The following is a 21413-nucleotide window of genomic DNA, read 5'->3' as shown; positions in this document are numbered from 1 at the left end:
ATTAGAGACAAGATGCAGAAGCGAGGCAGGCGGCGATGTTTGAGTGGTCGCAGATTGCGGAACTCTGAGAGCAGATAGTTGGAGAGATAGGCGCTTATCGGCACGTGATCACGCGCGCCTGTAAATGGTTGGCAGGGATAGCAAACGCGTCTCAACGGGCTATATTTCTCAAAGGATCATTACAGTGAATTGTGCTTACTTTAATTTGTTATTCAGGCAATGCTTGGTGAATATTCTCTTCGATAGCTACCTTCGAGCCTCTGATGGATTCGAATTTTGGAGAATATGGACTTGTTCCGGATCAGACTGAACTGTATCGACCACTATCAAGCGACGGCAACCCAGTACGACCCTCAGCTTCGTAACGATATACGTCCTTCCCAGATTTCCAAGGGCCCCAAAGTTCCTATAGTTCGCATTTTTGGAGCTACTGAAACAGGCCAGAAAGTATGCGCTCATATCCATGGCGCGTTCCCGTACTTGTACGTGGAATACGAAGGAGGTTTATCTCCCGATGAAGGTTTGCCGAACAGTACTTAGTAATGTATTGGTAATTTACTGACTTATCCCAGTCGGTGCTTATATCTATCGTTTGCATCTATCCATCGATCATGCGTTAGCTGTAAGCTACCGCAGAGATCAAAAGAACGATAATGCGAGGTTCGTGGCGAGGATTACCCTTGTCAAGGGTATTCCCTTCTACGGGTTTCATGTCGGCTATCGGTTCTTCTTAAAGATCTACATGTTCAACCCCGTCGTCATGACTCGTTTGGCAGATCTCCTTCAACAGGGTGTCATAATGAAGCACAAGTTTCAGCCGTACGAAGCACATCTCCAATTCCTTCTTCAATTCATGACAGACTTCAATCTGTATGGTTGCGACTATCTAGAGTCATCCAGTACGGGGTTCCGGTCCCCAGTTCCTGAATATGGTGAAGAAACGAATTCCTCGCATCTTTGGCACAGCGAATCAATACCCCAGGAGGACGTTACCGACGAAACTACACTCCCTCGAAGCAGTCACTGTTCACTTGAGGTTGATATATGTGTCCAGAATATACTCAACAGGCACCGAGTTCAAGAAAGACCACTTCATCATGACTTTACTGAGCGGACCAACCCCCTTCCCTCGGATATGAAGCTCGTTTACAGCATGGCCAGCCTGTGGAAAGATGAGACTAAAAGGCGCAAACAAAAAATGCAAGACCCTAGTGAAGGCAGCAGCCCGTTTCCGCCAGAAGTTCTTGTATCGATGTCGGCAAACCCGCGCGACTCACAGCCACAAGGTTGGATTCATGAGGAGGGGCATCGAATTGAGATTCAGAACCTCATCTCAGAGGAGCAGGTTTCTATTGACGGAGATGAGCTTACTTTCGAGACCTTTGCGAAGCACCACCCCTATGAAGCGAATATCAGCACTGCGTTGGAGTCAGTTGAGGACCTTTTCCCGTCCAAACTCGCACTCGCTTTGGGACTACCCTCAGGTTTGCAGCCCAATCAGGATCCGGAAAGTAGCATCCTTGTTGATGAGGGCAAAGTGCGCCAAGTCAGAGAGGCCGATGACGACTTCTTGCCTGATGATTCAGACGAAGAAGCCATCACTGCATTGGTGGCAATGGAAAAAGCTGCCGCAAAGGGGTTTCGAGATCCCACAAACCAATTGCTAGAAGAAGACCTGGAACAAGCGGCAGCACTCGATATCAGCCTCGGTGAATTAGGTCAGAGACCGTTCTGGTCATCAATCATTGGCGTCGGTCGAAGCGGCCTGGCCTCTGGCAAGTTGCCCGATATTCCCTTGGGCCCAGAATTGTTTGATTATGCAGAGGATCAGGGGTTAGTTGGACGTGCATTTGATGCACCAAAATATACCTTGTCTAGTTCGACACAACTCAAACGGCCGATGCCTGACGTCTCATCAGTCCAAATGTCCAACAAAAGGCTTCGATTTGATGAGCAGCTGATGATTGACGAGAACGATATGGACTTGGTCCCTATTCCTTCAACAGATCTGAATAAACCACTCGTATCCTCTTTCAGGGGATCATCCATTCTTAAAGGCCCTTCTAGTATCAGCAAAAGCATTGCCTCTGTCTTGAAAGGTGCTGCCGGGTCAAACCAGAAACTGAACTTCCCTACTGTCAAAGACCAGAACGACCCCAACACGAGGCTCCGTCTCAGTCAACTGAGTCAAAAGTCCGCCTCGCAACAAGCCGATGATGGCCATCATACCAAGCATGTCTCCTTTGATCCCAGCAGCTTTCTGCCCGCTGAGGCAGGACCCTCCCAAATGACTTTGTCATCATCCTTGATATCATCTGGAGGAGATGAAGAGGAGAAGGATAGCCAACAGTCTAAGATCCAGCGAGCTATGCGCAGATTCGCCAGTCCTCAAGTACATTTGCTTTTTTCTCTGCCCCCATCTGCGGCTTCTGTGGTTTCCTCTTTGAAGGGCCACATGCTACCTGATGTCATCTATCAAGATGCATATTATAGTAAGGAGAAAGATGTTCCTGGCCGAACACGTGAGTACGCCGGGAAAGAGTTCCGTTTGGAAGGTAACACTTTGCCATTTCTTCCTGAATTCGATCCAACAGCTACATCGCCAGCCAGCTACGGACTGAAATATGAATCTCTTGACAGGGTCACCGCTGAACTTCAGTATGAACGACAAGGAAAGGGGTGTTCCTGGAGGAGCTGGGAGTTTGCAAGCCTCCCACCGACATACAAGGAGGTTGAGGATTGGGGGCTTGAACAGGAGCGCAAAGCCAATACGCCAGACGGATCCGGGTTGCCGTCAACTCATAGAAACTGTCACTCTCAAATCGAAGGACCAACGCCAAAGAATAGGCACGGCTTCAAGTACACGCCAGGCAAGAAAGCGACAAGTGTCAAGCACGAGGTTCAATACATGAGCACCATGAGTCTGGAAGTTCATGTGAACACGAGAGGGAATTTCGTGCCAAACCCAGAGGAAGATGAAGTCCAGTGTGCTTTCTGGGCAATCAAATCCGACGGAACTTCCACCGACAGTCAGAGCTCAGCAGGGACTGTCCAGACGGGGATCTTGCTATTGTCTAACGATGCTGAGTTTACACAGCGTGTTCAGCGCCAGACATCTGCCGATATCATTGAGGAAACGTCGGAACTGGATCTCATGGTCCGGATGGTAGAGATAGTGAGGAACCACGATCCAGATATCCTGACAGGGTATGAAGTTCATGGCAGTTCATGGGGCTATCTAATTGAGAGAGCACGCTTGAAATACGACTATAATCTTTGCGACGAGTTTTCTCGCATGAAAACAGAGTCACATGGCAGATTCGGCAAAGACAACGACCGATGGGGTTTCAATACCACATCTACAATTCGAGTCACAGGTCGACACATGGTCAATGTCTGGCGTGCGATGCGAGGGGAGTTGAATCTTCTTCAATACACGATGGAAAACGTCGCTTGGCATCTTCTCCATAAGCGGATACCCCATTACTCTTGGAAATCATTGACAAGTTGGTACAAAAGTGGCAAGCATCGAGAGCTCAACAGGATGTTGAGATACTACCAGAACCGCACCAAACTTGATATTGAGATATTGGACGCCAACGAATTGATTGCCAGAACTAGTGAGCAGGCTCGACTCCTTGGCGTAGATTTCTTCTCGGTTTTCTCGCGAGGATCGCAATTCAAGGTCGAATCGATCATGTTCAGGATTGCCAAGCCAGAGAACTTTCTTCTTGTGTCGCCTTCTCGCAAACAAGTCGGTGGCCAGAACGCTCTCGAGTGTTTGCCACTCGTTATGGAACCGCAGAGCGCCTTCTACAACAGCCCTCTCCTCGTGCTTGACTTTCAGAGCCTCTATCCAAGTGTCATGATCGCCTACAATTATTGCTATTCGACCTTCTTGGGTCGAGTCACTAATTGGAGAGGCACGAGCAAGATGGGTTTTACCGAGTATAAACGTCAGCAAGGTCTTCTCACACTCTTGAAGGATTACATCAACATCGCACCGAATGGTATGATGTATGCAAAGACGGAAATCCGCAAGTCACTCCTTGCCAAGATGCTAACTGAGATCCTCGAAACCCGAGTCATGGTCAAAAGTGGCATGAAGCAAGATAAAGATGACAAGACTCTTCAACAACTTCTCAACAATCGACAGCTTGCCCTCAAGCTGCTCGCTAACGTCACCTATGGCTATACTTCAGCTTCGTTCTCTGGTCGTATGCCTTGCTCAGAGATTGCGGACAGCATCGTGCAAACGGGTCGGGAGACTCTTGAAAGAGCAATCGCCTATATTCACTCTGTCGAGAAATGGGGCGCGGAGGTTGTGTATGGCGACACTGATAGTCTGTTCATTTCCCTGAAAGGCCGAACGAAAGATGAAGCATTCGACATTGGAAACGAGATCTCCAAGGCAATCACCGAGATGAACCCACAACCAATCAAACTCAAGTTCGAGAAAGTCTACCACCCTTGTGTCCTCCTCGCCAAGAAAAGATACGTCGGCTACAAGTACGAAAGCAAGGACCAGGTGAAGCCTGAGTTTGACGCCAAGGGGATTGAGACTGTCCGCCGAGACGGCACGCCTGCGGAGCAAATGATCGAGGAAAAGGCTCTCCGTCTACTATTCGAGACGGCAGATCTGAGCCAGGTGAAGGAGTACTTCCAAAAGCAATGCCAAAAGATCATGCGCAACAATGTTTCGGTCCAGGACTTTTGCTTTGCGAAAGAAGTTCGTCTAGGCACGTACTCTGATAAAGGCGCACCGCCTGCTGGTGCCCTCATCAGCACCAAGCGCATGCTTCAGGATGCTCGTGCAGAACCACAATATGGCGAGAGAGTTCCTTACGTTGTCATCACCGGTGCGCCCGGTGCCCGACTTATCGACCGGTGTGTTGCCCCCGAAGAGCTTCTCGACAATCCGCATTGGCAGCTGGACGCCGAGTACTACATCTCCAAGAATCTCATACCCCCTCTCGAACGCATCTTCAATCTCGTTGGTGCAAACGTGCGTCAATGGTATGATGAGATGCCGAAGGTGCAGCGTGTCCATCATGCAACTACACTGAGCAATAAGAAAACGACTCTCGAGTCGTACATGAAGTCCACGCACTGTCTTGTCTGCAACATCAAATTCTCACAGGAAGGCAATCCCCTCTGCCCAACCTGTCGCACAAACATTCCCTCGGCGTTACTCTCGCTTCAAACGCGATTAACTACCGAGGAGCGTTGTTTGCAGGAGATACTCTCCCTTTGTCGCAGCTGCTCTGGTGTTGGGCCTGTGGAGGATGTTCAGTGCGATAGCAAGGATTGTCCTGTATTCTGGACACGCATGAAACAAATCAGCAAAACAAGAGGGGTGCGGAGTACCAACCAACCTGTGATTCAATCTCTGATAGAGGATGTTGAGAATTTATCGCTGGATTGGTAAAAACTTGAGGGCTGTTGAGGGCTAAGCAAACAACCATGTATTATTTATGATCTCACGTCTGTATTTTTTCTATCTGCATTGCGAGGCGAATGGGATAGTGAGCTTTGGGGAAACGTATAGACATGTCACGACTGGTAATAAAACTCGTGGAAACTAATAAGAGATGGGTACACAAGATGATTGATAGGTGTCACTGTATCATTTAGGCTGTATTGCCGGGCACGCTTCTGATGTCCCAGTTCTTGGAAGTCTGGTATCGATCTTTGCTAATAAACTCATCCCTCAACTCCTATCCCTGTGGACTTTTAAACTTTCCTATCTGCCCGTAACACAACGTCAGACTCGGATATCTCTCCCAAAAAGAAAACTCCTATTTTTCTCCTTCGCTTGATCAATTCATGGCCCAGACGGACTTCCTTCTGTGTGCCGGGTATTCAAACACAGTTCTCCTCCCATGCTTCAACTTGCATAAACAATTCCAAATGAGCCTACCTCCCTGTCATAAGCTCGTAAACGCATTACTGTTTACCGCTGCTGCATCCATAATATTGCAGAAACTCATGGTCCCTAAATAACAAGCGCTAAACATCTGGTAACCACACCCCGGTACTCCTGTTCTATGGTTTGTGCATCCTTTTTACCCCCATTCCACAAAATTGCATATGAGCGCGCCTGCCATTGTACGTGGCCAGAAACCTAGGCCAAGGTGAAGAGACAATTCGAAAATCGACAGGCGAATGCATCGCTGACGTTGCATGTAAATCATAGCAGCGTGCGTTCAAAACAGCTTCAAAAGCGTTCAGGGCGTAATTACTTCATCATCATGAGTGTAACACCGGCTGGTCGGTGTTGAAGATGCAAAATCATCTTCTTTCGGTGTGGTGGAGGGTCGTTCGGGAGCACCCAATGACGCATCTGACAATCGACGAGGTGTTGTCAAGGGCGACTCCCCTGCATCTCTTCTAGTGCTGTCCTACATGGCACCAAAAGGGGCGCCAAAATTGGACGTACTCTTCAGTTTCAACGGAACATCAACTTCGATGGCCTTGCCATCGGTTTCCCCATCACTAGCATCTGCATCAGCTCGGGCATCAGCAGACCCATCCCCTCCGATAGAGCTACTCTGTTTCAACCCAGGCACTGAAGCATTTAAGCCAGATGGCCCGGCAGTAGAGCCCTGTTCCTGAGACTGCATAACAGCGGGAAGAGCGTTCTGTCCTTGACTAATGGGGTCCAGTTTCTTGTGTACCTCTTCCCAGAAAAGTTCGTCTTTGGCCGGCATGTTTCTGAGCATGAGAGGCCCTTTAAGGGGTTTGTCACCGTCACTGGGTTCCATCATGACATCTAGTGCATTTGGATCCAACTCTTCATTAAAAGACACAAATGAGACTTTGGAGTCGCGCCTTTCGGCCTGTTCTGGCACGGGCAGAGTGTCCTTCACCTCTTCTGCTGCAATGGCGGCTGCTGTACCGAGATCGATTGCCGTTTCAACAGTTGGCGTGGCGCCCTCTCCAATGATGGATGTTGAGTCGGTCGGGTTGATTTTGGGGAAAACCGAAAGGGAATGGTTTGGGGTGTGGCCAGCGTGCATTGTGAGCCGGCGAGATTCGACAGCGGAAAGAACTTGCAACGTATACTCCTTGGACGAGCCGCGCATGCTTGTCGGCTGCCGAGACTGCTCCGGGCTTTGAGCAGCAGGTCCAGAAGGGGATGTCACTGGAGAGGCTGTGTTTTTGGGAGGAGATGCGCCGGCGGCGAATGTGGACTTCTGGACCGCAGTGGCCTTGATCGGGATACCTTCCAGCTTAGGGTCGATTTCTTGCACGTCGATAACTGGCACAGGCGTAGCCGTATCCTCTGTTGGGGACGGCAGAAAATCTTTGGCTACCGGGTTTTGTGTCTGCATCCTGGGATCGAGAGGGACGAAAGGTGACGATTCAGGTTGTGTTGTGGGAGACACACGAGCACTGCTTGGTGAGAAATAGTGAGGTCGTCGAGACGCACCATCAAGGCCGGGTGGAAGAGATGACGCATCGGCCATGGAAACACCGACCGGGATGGTGGGATTTTGTGCCCTTGACACGAGTCGTCCTGGTGGAGCAGGGAAGTAGGAATTGTCCAAAGAGCCCTCACCGCTTCCACCACGCTGACTCGCCAGAGGCGAAACTACGCCTGTGACTTGGATGCTTTGGGCTGTGACAGCTTTGAGAGCACTGTTTTCTCCTTCAAGTCGATGAACACGTTCCTTGAGTTCTTCGATTTCTCGGGCCATGCCCTCCTTCTCAGCCTCCCAGCTCTCCTGGACTTCATCCATTATGATCCGCTCTTCTTGATAGACCTCTTCAACACGACGACGGTTGGCTTCAAGATGGTTTCGTTCTGCTTCCCAAGCCTCACGAATTGATTGGTTTTGCTGCATGAGGCGTTGAACCACATGCAGCGAAGATTGAGAAGCAGCCACGGCGTCTGCGGAAACGGATCTCGATAAAGATGCACCAACGAGCCCAGAAGACGAGGCAACGTTGGGTAGAGGAGCTGTAGATGATGCAGGGAAACGGTATTCGTGTGCAGAAGGCGGGCCTCCGTGAGTGGGAGACACAGTCGTAGGGTGCCCGTCAAAGTTATTGGAAGAATCGGCCTGCTGTGGGTACCGCCGGTAGTTTGGCGGAACAGACTGGGCTGCTCGTAAGGAGTCTAACGAGAGAGGGGATGAGTCGTTGTGGTGAAGCGGTAGAGCGCTCGCAGGTGGGATTTGGCCTCGTTGCAATTGACTCTGGCTATAATCTTGGTTATGTGGTTGACATGGGTCAAGATAGTGCTGTGGATATTGATGACGAAGGGTTCCGGCTCGCGGAGACGGGACACTGGAAGTGTTGCGATATGAAAGATGGCTATTGAGGGAAAGAGCAGCATCAGTCTCGTAGGCGCCCGATGGCAGGAAAGCCTCGGGCGTGAATCTCGCAGCCATAATCATGGAAGGCACGTAGAAGGTTGGTCGTAGTGGAGCGTGGAATAAATCGGAGGAGCAGCGGGGGATCGATTTTTCGTTAGGAAGGCATAGGGCGATTGAAGTTGTTCTAGTCGATTTCTTAAAGACTCGGTGTTGGTGTAGCCACTACTGAGCAATTGTCGTTCGAGGTGTGGGCTTGGATCCTAATTTGGTAACGTCGAGTAAAGTGAGATAAGGAGGACCAGGTCAAGTTATTCTTCTTTTTCTCTTTGCTTGTATACTTTCGAGGGCGAGTAAGACCAGATCCGAGACCAAGTTCAAGGGATATTTCAAAATCCAGTATGACGCAGAACAGGTGGATCGTATTCCGACACTGATTAAGTGGTTGATAAAAATATCAGAACAGTTCTAGTGAGTATCTTGCCCAAAAGTGTGCTAATGTTTTCGTATGGTGTCCTTCGAGTCCCTGTTTTATTTTTTTCGAACCGCCTATCCGCCAAGCGCAAGGCACAAGGACCCTTTAATCTTGAAGAAGGTTGTAGTGGGAGTGGGAGGTGACGCTTTGCGTTAGGGTGCGCTGTGTTATGATAAGCCTGGAAGATGCGAGAATAGAGTGACAATGTTAAGCAAGAGCAGACAATGAAATGAAGTACTCCGTGCAAAGGTGGAGAGATGAGACGACGAGGTATGGAAATGAGTCAAACGAGGCAAGAGCAAATTACCTTGCCTTGCCTTACCTTACCTGACATTAGAAAAGACGGTGACATTGATGATTTGTTCCTGCGCCAAAGCCAAGTTCGGATCGGTACCTGCCACCCCATCCATGGAAAAGTATCCGACCTTCCATTTGGTTAGTGCCTATCCATACTTCGTAAGGTTGCTGCCCAGGCGCTGGCTAGCTGGGCTACTGAGGAGGGTGCGCGTGCCGCGAAAAGACCAGGGATAAGAAGGTGTGGAGAGGGAGAGCTGCACGCCACACCCAATGATCGCCTATCAAACATGCGTTAGAGAGCACTTATTACCGGCCGGCGAGACCTACGGGTCACTACCACCCGAGCCCTACCTACTAACGTACTGAACAGCACATCCCAGAACTGCCCGGGCTTTCATTACAATCAATCACTTGGGTTAATTAATGAGAGCCAAAATATCCCAGCTCTAATCAAGCCATTCACGTTTATATGGGTATCATTAACCCTCAATTTCGCTTGACATTATCATATTTATATTTATTCGCAGTCTCATGATCAGATATCTCATCCTAATCCAGTAGTTTTTGTGTTACCCCTCGCCCCAGCTTCTCGTGCTGAAGTTATTTCTAATTTGGCTGAATTGACCCCTGGACCCCCAGGTTTTGTCTTCCACCAGGTGTAAGGAATGTCTAAAAACGGATGCGATTACCTTTCTGAGGTGAGAGGGCATTTCCCTAAATGGACCGTGTCTTGCTGTCATATCTCGGTCTTACACAGACAGCCTGACAGGCCAACAAGCTACAAATATGGTTGTAGGCGACCTGGTACTGAAGTAAATGCAGCTTGTGGCGAGGTTCTATTGCTTGTCTGATTCGAAATCACAAGCATTCCACTGTCTCAGCCCACCAACATTATCTGTCGTGTTTCCCTCTACGCACCCTCTGGTCGCTTGTTCGCTTCTTTTTTTGCTTTTCACTTGCTTACCTAGTGATTTGCAAGGGACGGGGCGTTGCGGCAGAGACCGGACCGCCGGGAGGGCCAGCGGATGGGCATGCGGAAGGGCCTGTTCTGAGAAATCAACCACATTCTGTCGCAGTATCAAAGCATTCAATCGATACAGTGCGGTACGTGTACAGTACGTATCAGCATCCGTTGTTTCAGGCTCTGATGCACTATCTTACTATGTACGTATGTGCTGCACTTCAGCGGTCTCTCTGCGGCCATCCTTCGGTGATTCATGCTGGACCGCTTCTCTTGGCTGAATTGCCATACTGACAGGGGCAAGGGACCGACAACATGGGGCTGGTCCAGTGGAAAAAGAGTTCAGAAGACCCTTTGTACAGGGTTTTAGTAGTGGTCATACTTCTCGGCATTATCACATCTGTCTAGCACCCAAGCCCTTATGGAGAATGTTGTTTTGGATACAGACACACAACGTCGATTTCAATACCGGGTCTGTTTGACACAACAGACTGCACTTCCCATCCCTCGATGCTGTGCCTCCCGAGCGCGTACCTGGTGTTCAGGCTTGTCAATGTCAAGGTCGCATCCTGGCCTCAGATCATCATCGATATTAGCCACCCGATCTACATGATTGGCAGTGTGTGTATGTACCAGACACCAAACGGAACATCTCCAAACTTTTCCACTGCAAGGGCGACCTCCACTGCGGTTCGGCCCCTTCAACGTTCTAGTTTGAGTTGGTGTTATCTAGAATCTTTGATTGGGTCTCGAGACTAATTTTTGCCATCATTCTGGCCAACGCTCAGGCACACTACCAAACCAACCCAAACCTGCATCAATAACAGGTAGCTTTTATAAAACCAACCCAACCTTCCATTATCTATGCTCCACATTGGAGCCGAGTGTACTGAACAACACATCAATGGATGATACAGTACGCCTCACACCGCGCATTATCTGAGAGGGTTTGCTGGCAGCGCATTGCAGCCTAGCCAAGCCTAGTCTCGCTCAGCTCAACCCCCTCTTTCTGTTCTCCTGTTTATCGCCTTTCTCGTCAATTGTGCGTGCCAGAGTCAGCTTTGCCATGTGGCTGGCTGGCTATGGCCCTGAAAAATGTGTGTAACCCAAGCCATCCAAGCTAGGAAGGCCTGGTTCCTGATCTAGATCGTTAAGCTTTACTCTCGATCCCGGTCTGCTTCACATGTCAGTGATTGTCTGACTTGAATGGTACCTGATTCTATTTGTGGGTGGTATCAAGCTTAGTGCCATAGAGTTAAGTCGTAGCTGTACGAGACATGTGATTTCTTACATCTCAGAGAGGCTCTTGCATGCCATTGGAAATGATTCTATGGTTCAGTGGTCACTCTGCCGGGAAGTTGGTGTCAGTCCCCGGGTGAGTCTCTTGACAAGGATTGGATTTGTCAAGGGACCGGTGAGCTTAGATGCTCGGCCAAGAATCCAGTGACGATATATGTAGTGACACCAATTTGCTTAGCACAATTCATTATTTGCCATCGACGTTGATATTTCAATTGTCCTTGAGTCAAGACACCAAGCGCCCGTTGATCAGAAATCTTCAATCGGCCCCGCAAGGTTCGGACGAAACAACGGTGGGGCCGCACATACAGACGGGCCACCGGTGCGTCGGGGAAATCGGTTATGCAATCCGTTAAAATAAACTGAAGATCAGTATTGTGAGCAACAAGTCCGACTATCAGATGAGTGAAGAGAGAATATCTAAGAATAACGTCATTCCGGGGGTACTGGTGTGATAAAGGCAGTTTGTTATTTCTTTACAGGGTAGCAACCATGCTTATAAGTGTTTTCTGGTGGCATGTGATGAACATGCGGTCTCCCATCTATCAGTACTCATCAAAATTCATTTGCTCATCGTGCAGAATGAAAAGTCTATATTGCCTGGCCATTATAGGTGCTACAGAAGGTCATTTGATGTAATAAATACGGGTGGTAAGAACAAAACACCGTTGACGCCAGCCCCCTGATATAGTTGCCCCAAATACACTCTTTTCTGCCAGCATGATGTTCATCAACATTTGATAAGCCATACAGTCTAGACGCCCATGGTGAAATCGTGCTCGATACCAGGTGTCACACTGGCCATAAACTTAAAAGCATGTTAGCATCAACATATTCTCTCGATTTAGTAGCAAACATACCTTGAGGAAGACAACCAAGTACTGATCCACTCGGATAGCAACCTCCTGATCATCAATCTCGGCTTCCTGTACCTCCTCCCACTCATCCTTGTCGGCCGCTTCCTGAGCGCCCTTGACGTCTAGTTTTCCAATCTCATCAACCAAACCTTCCATTCCCGAGGGTGCCTGACTACTGCTGGCGTTGCCAGCGCGGAGCTTCTCGCGGCGCAAGCGGAGAGCGGCATCAGCACGGTCAAGTAATGTCTTCATGACCGAGGCATGCTTGCAGGGATGCACAGATGCCATCTTGATATTGTTGGCGAAGAAGGGGAAATCTTCGAGTGTCACTGTCTTGTCCTTGTAGTCGCCGACAATATCCTCTGTCATATCGGTGGGAGGAAGAGGTTGGCCGTTGGCGAGATAGCCTGACAGATACAGACGGGGTGTTCTATAGTATGGAGAGTACATGATGTACAAGGTGTATGTTCGGTGAGCGCTGGTATTGTTAGCAGATATCGTCGTGGCTTGGACAGAATACCGTCATACCTGTTCTTGGAATCGGCGCCAGAATCTCGAATGATGGCCTCGTCGTCGTCTTCGTCCTCCATGTCGGGAATCTCATCATCCTCCACAACCTCTCTGTCACCGACATTTCCCGAATCGTCTACCGTCCTCACCTCCTTGACCTTGAGCGGCTGTGAGCTAGCCAGCCCACCAGTCCTCAACCAGCCATCTTCGTCATCGCCTGCGTTACCCTTGAAATCGTCACCGTCGTTGACGAGAGCTTCCTCGTGCCCAGCGTCGCCAGCAAAGTCGTCGTTCAGACGGCGATGGCAGGGAACGTTGCGTGTAACGAGGAACTGCTTGCCGGGAGGCAGGTGGCTGACTCGGCGTTCGGGAGAGTCGGCATCGCCCCAGGACCAGGTCGGGAACTTGTAGACCAGGTAGTCGCCAGCAGCAACGAACTCTTCGGGGGTGATTTGGCCGGTCTGGCGGAAGGTTGACTTATGGGATACAGGCGTGTAGCGATCCCGCAGTGTGTTAACTGTTGAGTAGAGGAAATTCATGATGGCTTCGAGATTGATAACTTCGGTTCAGGTTTCGCGTTTGTTCCTCGATACTCGAATGAACGGAAATAAATAGGTTTTGTCGTGTACCGACTCGTATCTTGTGTTGCTTCAAGGGTGCGGGGTTGTTACAGAGCAAGCTTTGAGAGATGTAAGTTGCAAAAAATAAAGTAAGTTTGGATTGCGCAGAGAAGAACTATGTAAATTTCCCTCGTCCTTCCGTCACGCCCGCTAGAAGAAGTAGGATGACTGATAAATACCAGGCAGAACAAGTAGGTGAGGCTTGCCTGAGTAATGCTCATCATGGGTACTCACTGTCACCGATGAGGCGATCACATGAAGGCGGAGGTGGGCGTGCCTGAACCCCTGATTGGTTGTGATGTGGGGACCAACCAATGGAAATGCTTCGAGCTTTGAAAGAATGGGCCTCATAGCAGTCTTATCTTATCGAGATGCACGTCATCTTGAATCTGTATTCACATGAGCCTCTATTGATTGAGTCTGGTGCCTGAGTCACGAGAAGGGAAGATGGATCATGGATACCTAGTCCAAGTGTTATATAAGTCCTGATCAAGTGCAATATCTATGATATCGTGGTATCTTTTTCTGTCTTCCGCTGTGCAACAAATCTTGCCAAAACACACATCTGTAAATCCTATTCTCATTCCTCGTCGGCCGCCTCCTCCTCTGCCTTCTTCTTTTTCTCTTCACGTTCCTTCTTCTTCTCTAGTAATTTCTTCAGCTTCTTAGCTGAGTTGAATACTCCGTTTGTACCGGCTCCACATGATGCACATGTTGGGTCTTTTCTGTATCGCTTCAGAGCACATGGCTCGCAAAAGTAGTGTCCACACCTCGTCACGATCGGTTCCCTATATGGCCCCTCACAGATGATGCATGCAAACGGAATCTTCTCCAGCATTGCTATCTCTGCCTCGTCCTCTGGGGCTTGTTCTTTCTTATCACGGCTGGAGCTCCCAATGATGGTGCCGCCCAGGTTCTTCTTGCCCTTTGTGACTTCCTCCCATTCCTTGTCGAGCTGCCAGCCTTGTTTGACGTCTGTTCGATCGTGGAGGAAGATACAACTGTCACCAAATCCACAGTGGCCAGTCTTTTTGTAGTCCTTGCAGATATCAGGCTTGAAGTCCATGACAGTGATGGTTCGAATATTTGTGGCGGCCTTGACGGGGCCTTTCGCTCGTTGGGGCGCATCGGGATTTTTCTGAATGAATGATGTCTGGTTCGCGAGTCCCTTGTATGTTCCATCTGGTTGTGAATCTTTCGTTGGACCTCTTGTTGAGCCTAGGAGGTTCTTTGCTGAGAGCTCATTCTTGTCTTCTTCGTACCAGTCGCTGTGTTTTGTCGCGTCGTTCGTGCTTGTGATAGGTACGCTACGGTCCGCCGAGTAGATCGTAGCCGAGAAATCCTTCTTCCCTGAAGTCAGGTCTTTGGAAGATGCTGTGACGGTAGCGGTCTTTTTGCGCCGCTTGACGCGCTGTCCAGACTCGTCCTCCGACGACGAGTAGTCGCTGTCGTCGCTATCGGCTGGTGGTGGTGTCGCAGGTCGCTTTCGAATGTTTGCTTTGCCTTTTGCGCCTCTCTTCTTGAATACAGCCACTGGGGCTTGGGGTTCTGTAGTTGAATCTGCCATATTTGCGAATTTCGATGGCCAATTCCAAGATGGCGAGCGTTGGTTATAAATGCGACAGTTGGCGATTGGAAATCAAACTTTCTAGCTGCAGGATGGAGGAATCTAGAAAGGTCATGTGACTGCGCGTAGGTTTGGTGTTAGATCAAGTCAAACTTGAGTTCCTTTAAAGCAACCCTCAGGGTATCAGAAAAATTAGCTACTAAAAAGCACAAGGAACAGAATTACTAAGACAGCTTCTTGTACTGCTTAGAATATACTCCTTAGGCTGTTTACTGTTGTGCCCCTAGACTCAGGAGGCTAACTTTTCTGCTACCCAGTAGGCAACGCTGAGAAAAGATATAACTATCTAAACCTACCTATTATCTCTTACAAATGGATCTTCTTCCTTCTCTGTTTAGATGGATGTTGATCACAGTTCTATCTGATAATTTGCGTATAACTACACCAACTGATGAGCCCTTTCTAGTTCACGGGATTCTGCTCCCTCCTCCCAAGGCCATGACATAGTAAAATATTATTCATAGACTTTAGTGAGTTGGTTAAGAATTTGTCATCGGCTAATGTCTGTTATGGATGACCATCAATTCTATTCTAAGAGTAAAGTTTAAGAAAAACGCTTCGCGCCCGTCAACAAATATAAGCTTATTACCGTAGCCTCTCATGTATCTCAACCATGATGACTATCTCGCCATGATCCGATGAAAAGATGCTCGACAAGGATACTTGGGTCTCCCTTCTCATGAGTATTTTCATGTGGCAACCACCCGAAACTGTCCTTCGGTAAGACGAGTACATCTCCAATCAGTCGGGGTTCCGAAAGGCTGTCTAGTTCATCACCAGTATGCTCCGTGCCCGTCATTCCTTTGAAATAGTCCATGAGAACTTTCGTAAAAGCAAACGGCCCAGTCGTGCTCATGACTTCTTCAAAGGAAACTCCTTCCCCGGGCTTCTTGGACGCAAGGAGCGTCTTGAGATCCCCCGCCACTTGCTCAACAACCGTCTTTATGGCCGGATGGTTTGGCTTTGCCAATACCGAGTATTGACATAGCTGTATGGAATACGGAGAACCAGGCCAGATTGGCTTTTTGTGATGATCGTTTTCTATTCCGATGACCAGATTTACTGAGCCTTGATATTGCTTGGGTATCCATTTTGAGACAGGCTGGTGTGGATAAACGTCGATATCTGCCCATACACCACCTTCGCGCAGCAGGATGAGGTATCTCAAGAAATCGGCTTTTAAGATAGGGTCTTTCAGGCTTGTAAATACATCCGAGATGTCTGCATCGAAGCGATCAAGAACGTAAGCGTTGTTGTTGGCGTCGGTTATGCGCTCGTACCGCCAGCCAGGATTGACGGCACGCCATTGATGAGGGAAGCCTATTGTTCGCTCAGTGGGATCCTCCGAGTCATCTTTCCAGCTCTGCCAGATCTTGTGAGGGAATGCTTCTGTTTTTAATGTGGTAGCGCTGGTCGGCTCCGGTTCTTTGGGTGCGGTGTTTACTATTAAACAGATTAATGTTCAATTGCATCGACAAGGAAGGAATCTAGGGCTCACGACTTATATGGCCGTTATATGCGTAATTGCCAGCCAAAAGCACGACAATCACAACAGCTGCCAGCAAAGTATACGCATATTTTCTATGTGTCGCTGTCGATAACAACATTATGGCCAGATTGTGTGTTTGCAGTTCAAGGGAGTTGAAGCAGGCAAATGCAACCGATTGTGAATTGACATCTATCCTAATAATAAGACATTCCAACCCTGTCACTCATTCACTCATCAAGAGCGGCAACGTGGGGGCGGCCCTGGTCTGGGTGAGTTGCTCAACTTCGACTGTTCGGGGATGACAATGTCTCGGCCAATTGCCAGCGTCCTCTTGCCGCCCAACGCTGGGCATTTTTGGAACTTCAAATATCGACAACCAACACACCACACAGATGTCGCGATATTGTCATGCTACCAACAGCATAGTCAAACTTGGTATAATTGATTCTAGGTTCTTGACCATAACCAATCACAGTCTTTGTGCAACTGTATACTATACCATGGCAGGTCTTTCTTCTCCTCGTCCCTAACAAAAATGACGATACCCGCGCGGCTTGTTGCAGCTTCCAGTACCACAGACGAAACAAATAAACGAGTACGGTCAACATGCATGCGTTGGGAGATCTTTTCCTTTATGTCTGGCCTTTACGCAAGCTTTCCGCCACTCTTCTCTTTCGACAATTCATCCTGAATCACACATATACATCTCGTTAGGGCTGCATGTAACATGCTTGCTACGATGACAAGGCACATCACTGCGTTGTTTCTTTATTTCCTTCCGATATGTCTTGCTGCTAGCAAGTGCTACTATCCCAACGGTGTTGAAGCCAATGATTTCCCTTGCGACCCGGATGCGGATGAAAGTGTCTGCTGTTCTGGAGGGTTGGGTACAGTATGTCTATCCAATAAGCTGTGCATTGGGGCGGACGGAAACACCTTGAGGGGCTCGTGTACGGATAAGAACTGGGCGTCGCCTGAGTGTGCTATGTTCTGTCTGGGTAAGTGATACTCTGCCGATAGTCTACGTAACCATATTAACTGTTCCAACACAGGCGCGGACAAGGGAGGGACAGATTTGATATCGTGCTCGAACGTCACAGGTAGCGATACATCGTTTTGTTGTGATCACAACTCAGGCTGTTGCAACAGTGGTGTCGGGAGATTCGCTGTCCTCCCATCCAATCCAAAAGTATGGGCGACATGGAATCGAAAAGCAAATGAGTACACCGTTGTAGGGACGATATTCACTGACGAATCCACATCCACAACTGCGTTGGTTACTTCAGACACATCTTCTTCGGTCACAGTCGCAACATCAACACATGCCACTACGACCAGCGAGGCATCTGCATCATCAAGCTCCGCGTCCGATACACCAGCATCTTCCGATGAGCCCGCAGGAATGTCCACCGGTGCAAAAGCAGGAATTGGTGCTGGTATCGGCGTCGGGGCCATGCTGGCTGCAACAGTCGTATATCTTCTGTGGAGAATACGGAAGAACAAGAAGGCTGCCGAGGGGAATAATCATCTACCACCCACATACTATGGACCAGGAATGGAATCATCTTGGCAACAATCTCATTATGCGCTTGGAGTGAAGGAGTTCCAGTCTCACCAACCACAGGAACTTCACGGGCAGGCGTTGCAAGGTTACAATATACGGGCAGAACTACCAGCACATAATTGAAGAGTTTAAGAATAGCATTAATTTAATAGCACGGCGTTGAGAATCATCGGGGGTCTGGTTGAAGGCTTGCATATGTAATATATCTAGATGCAGTGTATTTCCGTCTTGGGTCATGATTTATGTTAACACTGATGAACAATCACACAAATTTATCGCACTTGGACATCATTTTGCAAGGCTGTTGAAACTCACATAGGGCTGCAACATGGACTTCTACTCTCATGAAGAGATTTACTAGCCTTGATGAAGTTTATTAAACTAGGAATTTCGCACAGATCTTGAGACTATATGATTTGGACCCTCCTCACAATGGCCCTATCGAGGAGGTGCAATTCGAGTTCAGCGACGCTGAGTACAAGCTAGTACGTGAGGATGGACCCTGATGTTCGACAACGGGGCCCTTGACAGCCTCGTTGAGTCCACATAACGATCTTTGAATGAGGAGTAACCTTGGTACTGCGAATCAGGGACTGTAAGGTAAAACATAACTTCAACGTGGTGCCAACTGTTCCCTCTAGCAAGACACTGGTCCACACACGTGACTTGGCGATGGGATATTGGAGTTACGCGGACAGAACCTACCCTGTATCGGCGTCGTGCATGTTGAGTTTTGTATGAGTTGTTGATGTATTCCTTGTCATTGAGTAATAGATGAATCATTTGACAACTCAGAAACTGTGGGATCGAGCAGCTCCTCTCTTACTTATCCACACTGAAGACACGATGCTCCAGTGAAGTCCAGCGTCCAGGTAATCATTTTGTTATGACAACGCATATTCCAAACACACCAAACGGACAACACAACAACACTAGATACGATAGTCTAGATGGCAATGCCCCTTACCCCCGCAGGATACATACATGAACTACGGTGGCCCTAAAAAAAGGCCATCGCCCAAGCGGTGCATGGAAGCGACATTGAGATATGAGGCTTATGTCTGACGTGTCTGTGGAGGAATTGAACAATGAAACGGCGATTGGCCAAGGCACCGAATAATAGCCTAAGAACCAATGCATGTCGTATCAACCATACAGAGCAGAGAATTGGTCACCCATTACGCGCAAGAGGAAACCTTCCTTAGGCCTATGTATTGCGTCTTATTTTTGGACGCGGTATAGATCGATCACGGGTAGGTAGCTGCCTATCCCAAACACAGATCCGATGAACCATTACAATTCATCCATTAACGCGAAAGAGCAGATGGAGGAGAAGAAGCAGCTGTTTCTAACGCGCTAAAAGTATGCTTCTCCACTGCCGGACAGGGCTAGGTTCAGGATGACAGCTAAGCGTAATTGGCCGAGGAGAGACCCTGGTTCAGGATAACCATGGCAGCGAAATGAGATAAAAGACTACGTTTATGCGGGAGTCATTGCGAACCTGGACGCTAATCGTTTTTTCTTTGTGCATGCCTCTTTGATGATGACGGCACTTGGAGGACATTCATGCGGAAGATAGCGTTGTGGTTTAACTGTAGTGGCTGCATCGTTGCAGCACAGACGGTAGTACATGGCTCAAAGTCAACATCACGAACCGCGTTGTTTGTTTTCATACATACAGAGTAAGTTAGTACTCTGACTACCTTTGTACGGCGTGCACATGCAGCATATTACACTTTGCCATTACTCGCATAAACCCCGCAGCCTTACTGAATATGCCGTGTGGCAATGCGTAATACTGAGCCCTCCTATTGCTTTAGAGATAGGGCCGAAGAAACAGGGAAGATGCCTACAATTGAGTTCAAGATTGGATGATCGCTTTGTATGCGGCAGTTATCGAATGCTTCTAGACGGGCTGGAAGCTCAGTTCATACTTTATAATACAGTATGACACGAGGCGTTGCGCCACGGTAAGCCCAACGACAACTTTAAAGAACTGGCAGCTGTTCGCGATGGTACAAAACTTGTGAACGCCTCAAGGTCAAGGCTAGGGCTCATTAGTTCAACATGTGCTCTTGCACCTATCATGACTGCCATCAAAGTTGAGGAACAGACCGCTTGCGGGGAGCGTGAAAGATGGCAGATGTTTAAAAGCGATGGACAAGCATAGATAGATAGATTCCTTGATTTGCATTGGCTGGTGATTTTGATGTGCAGACAATAGCGTCATTTGTCCATCCATGGGTGGTAGGACGAGAGGATGAAGCTGGGATGAGGATAGTGGAAGTGAGTGGTGAACCGTAGCATTGAAAACCAATTCCGCTAGCCAAGCCAGCAATTGTACCCTTGTAAGTTGATCTCTTCACGGAAGGTTCTGGCTATGGAAATGCACCAAAATTAACGGCGCTTTATAAAACGGCGCTGACAAGAAGCAACGACCAGAAACATCATTAAGATAGAACAAGCAAGTAAATAGACACTGCACTCGACTCTAACTTGACCAATTAACTTGAGTGGCTGGTGAGAACTGAGCTACTGTCTCCGTTCGTATACTGCCTCAATAGCGGTGTCGCGAATTCTCCACGTCCCATCACAGACTCCACGTTTATCCTGGGCAGTCCACTAAAGTCTCAGTTCTCGCTTGTCTCTCATAACTTTATACACATTTACCAAGAGAGATGAGTTGTTGAGTCTCATGAGCTCAAATATGGTGTTTCGATATATAGTGATCTGATATAATCATATTAAAAGCGAAGTTGTTCATCTCGAATTATATGTAGGATGTCTTAGTCCTAGCGAATGAATTGATATTTAATCGGATCCCCCCCCTGAGAGTTTGAGGGGACAAAACGAACCCACAGTCCCATCAGCAGACCAACAAACCAGACCAGGCCCTTGTGCATCTATCGACTTAACGCAGGTACTGGACGCAGGGGAAAAATGACCTAGAGCGGGAAATCATCACGCACTATGTATGTACCGTGCAGCAACACTAACAAGGAACCTCCAATCGCCAGTATAAAGGTAGCTAGGAATAGCAACACTACCATATACACAGATTCATTAGTAGTAATTTGCATATCTCATGTCAACAGCATAGCTTCCATAAACGCACAGCCCTCGAGCTGGAGCCTATTCCCTGCTGGACCCCCATCAATTAAAGGCAGCGAGAGAGAAAAGAGAAGAAAAGCGTCTCCAGCTTCACCTGTACCCTGGCCTAGTCTGGGCAGCTCCCCCAGCCAGGCCCGTCTCCTTACCTAGAGCTCATATCTCTCCGATTTAATTGATCTTGAATCTCTTCCTTCTTTCGTCCTTTGACCTTTTTACCGTCCTTATCCGTAATACTAACCCAACAGCAAAACCTTCGGCTTTCGAAACGGGCGATAATCGACTACA

The 21413-nt window shown here is 48.5% G+C and overlaps 6 protein-coding genes across 6 annotated transcripts; 2 read left to right on the top strand and 4 right to left on the bottom strand.

Moving 5' to 3' along the window:
* Positions 1-285: 285 nt before the first annotated feature.
* On the top strand, positions 286-5428 carry FGSG_08898 (uncharacterized protein; the record flags this gene model as incomplete). The annotated part of the gene is made up of 2 exons (XM_011321506.1): positions 286-520; positions 573-5428. 2 exons carry the CDS (start codon positions 286-288, stop codon positions 5426-5428), a joined length of 5091 nt encoding a protein of 1696 aa, XP_011319808.1.
* A 973-nt stretch (positions 5429-6401) lies between these two features.
* On the bottom strand, positions 6402-7847 carry FGSG_08899 (uncharacterized protein; the record flags this gene model as incomplete). The annotated part of the gene is made up of 1 exon (XM_011321505.1): positions 6402-7847. One exon carries the CDS (start codon positions 7845-7847, stop codon positions 6402-6404), a length of 1446 nt encoding a protein of 481 aa, XP_011319807.1.
* Positions 7848-12104: 4257 nt separating this feature from the next.
* Positions 12105-13256, bottom strand: FGSG_08900 (uncharacterized protein; the record flags this gene model as incomplete). The annotated part of the gene is made up of 3 exons (XM_011321504.1): positions 12105-12158; positions 12211-12685; positions 12736-13256. The coding sequence occupies 3 exons, from the start codon at positions 13254-13256 to the stop codon at positions 12105-12107; spliced, it is 1050 nt and encodes a 349-aa protein (XP_011319806.1).
* A 661-nt stretch (positions 13257-13917) lies between these two features.
* On the bottom strand, positions 13918-14904 carry FGSG_08901 (pre-mRNA splicing factor cwc24; the record flags this gene model as incomplete). Its single annotated transcript, XM_011321503.1, has 1 exon — positions 13918-14904. One exon carries the CDS (start codon positions 14902-14904, stop codon positions 13918-13920), a length of 987 nt encoding a protein of 328 aa, XP_011319805.1.
* Positions 14905-15571: 667 nt separating this feature from the next.
* FGSG_08902 (uncharacterized protein) lies at positions 15572-16571 on the bottom strand (the record flags this gene model as incomplete). Its single annotated transcript, XM_011321502.1, has 2 exons — positions 15572-16407; positions 16463-16571. The coding sequence occupies 2 exons, from the start codon at positions 16569-16571 to the stop codon at positions 15572-15574; spliced, it is 945 nt and encodes a 314-aa protein (XP_011319804.1).
* A 609-nt stretch (positions 16572-17180) lies between these two features.
* Positions 17181-18140, top strand: FGSG_08903 (uncharacterized protein; the record flags this gene model as incomplete). The annotated part of the gene is made up of 2 exons (XM_011321501.1): positions 17181-17451; positions 17506-18140. The coding sequence occupies 2 exons, from the start codon at positions 17181-17183 to the stop codon at positions 18138-18140; spliced, it is 906 nt and encodes a 301-aa protein (XP_011319803.1).
* Positions 18141-21413: the final 3273 nt, after the last annotated feature.

The sequence above is a fragment of the Fusarium graminearum genome, chromosome 2 (genome assembly GCF_000240135.3).
Source record: "Fusarium graminearum PH-1 chromosome 2, whole genome shotgun sequence".
NCBI lineage: Eukaryota > Fungi > Ascomycota > Sordariomycetes > Hypocreales > Nectriaceae > Fusarium > Fusarium graminearum.
Note: the sequence above shows the minus strand (reverse complement) of the source record. Positions and strands in the feature narration are given on the sequence as shown.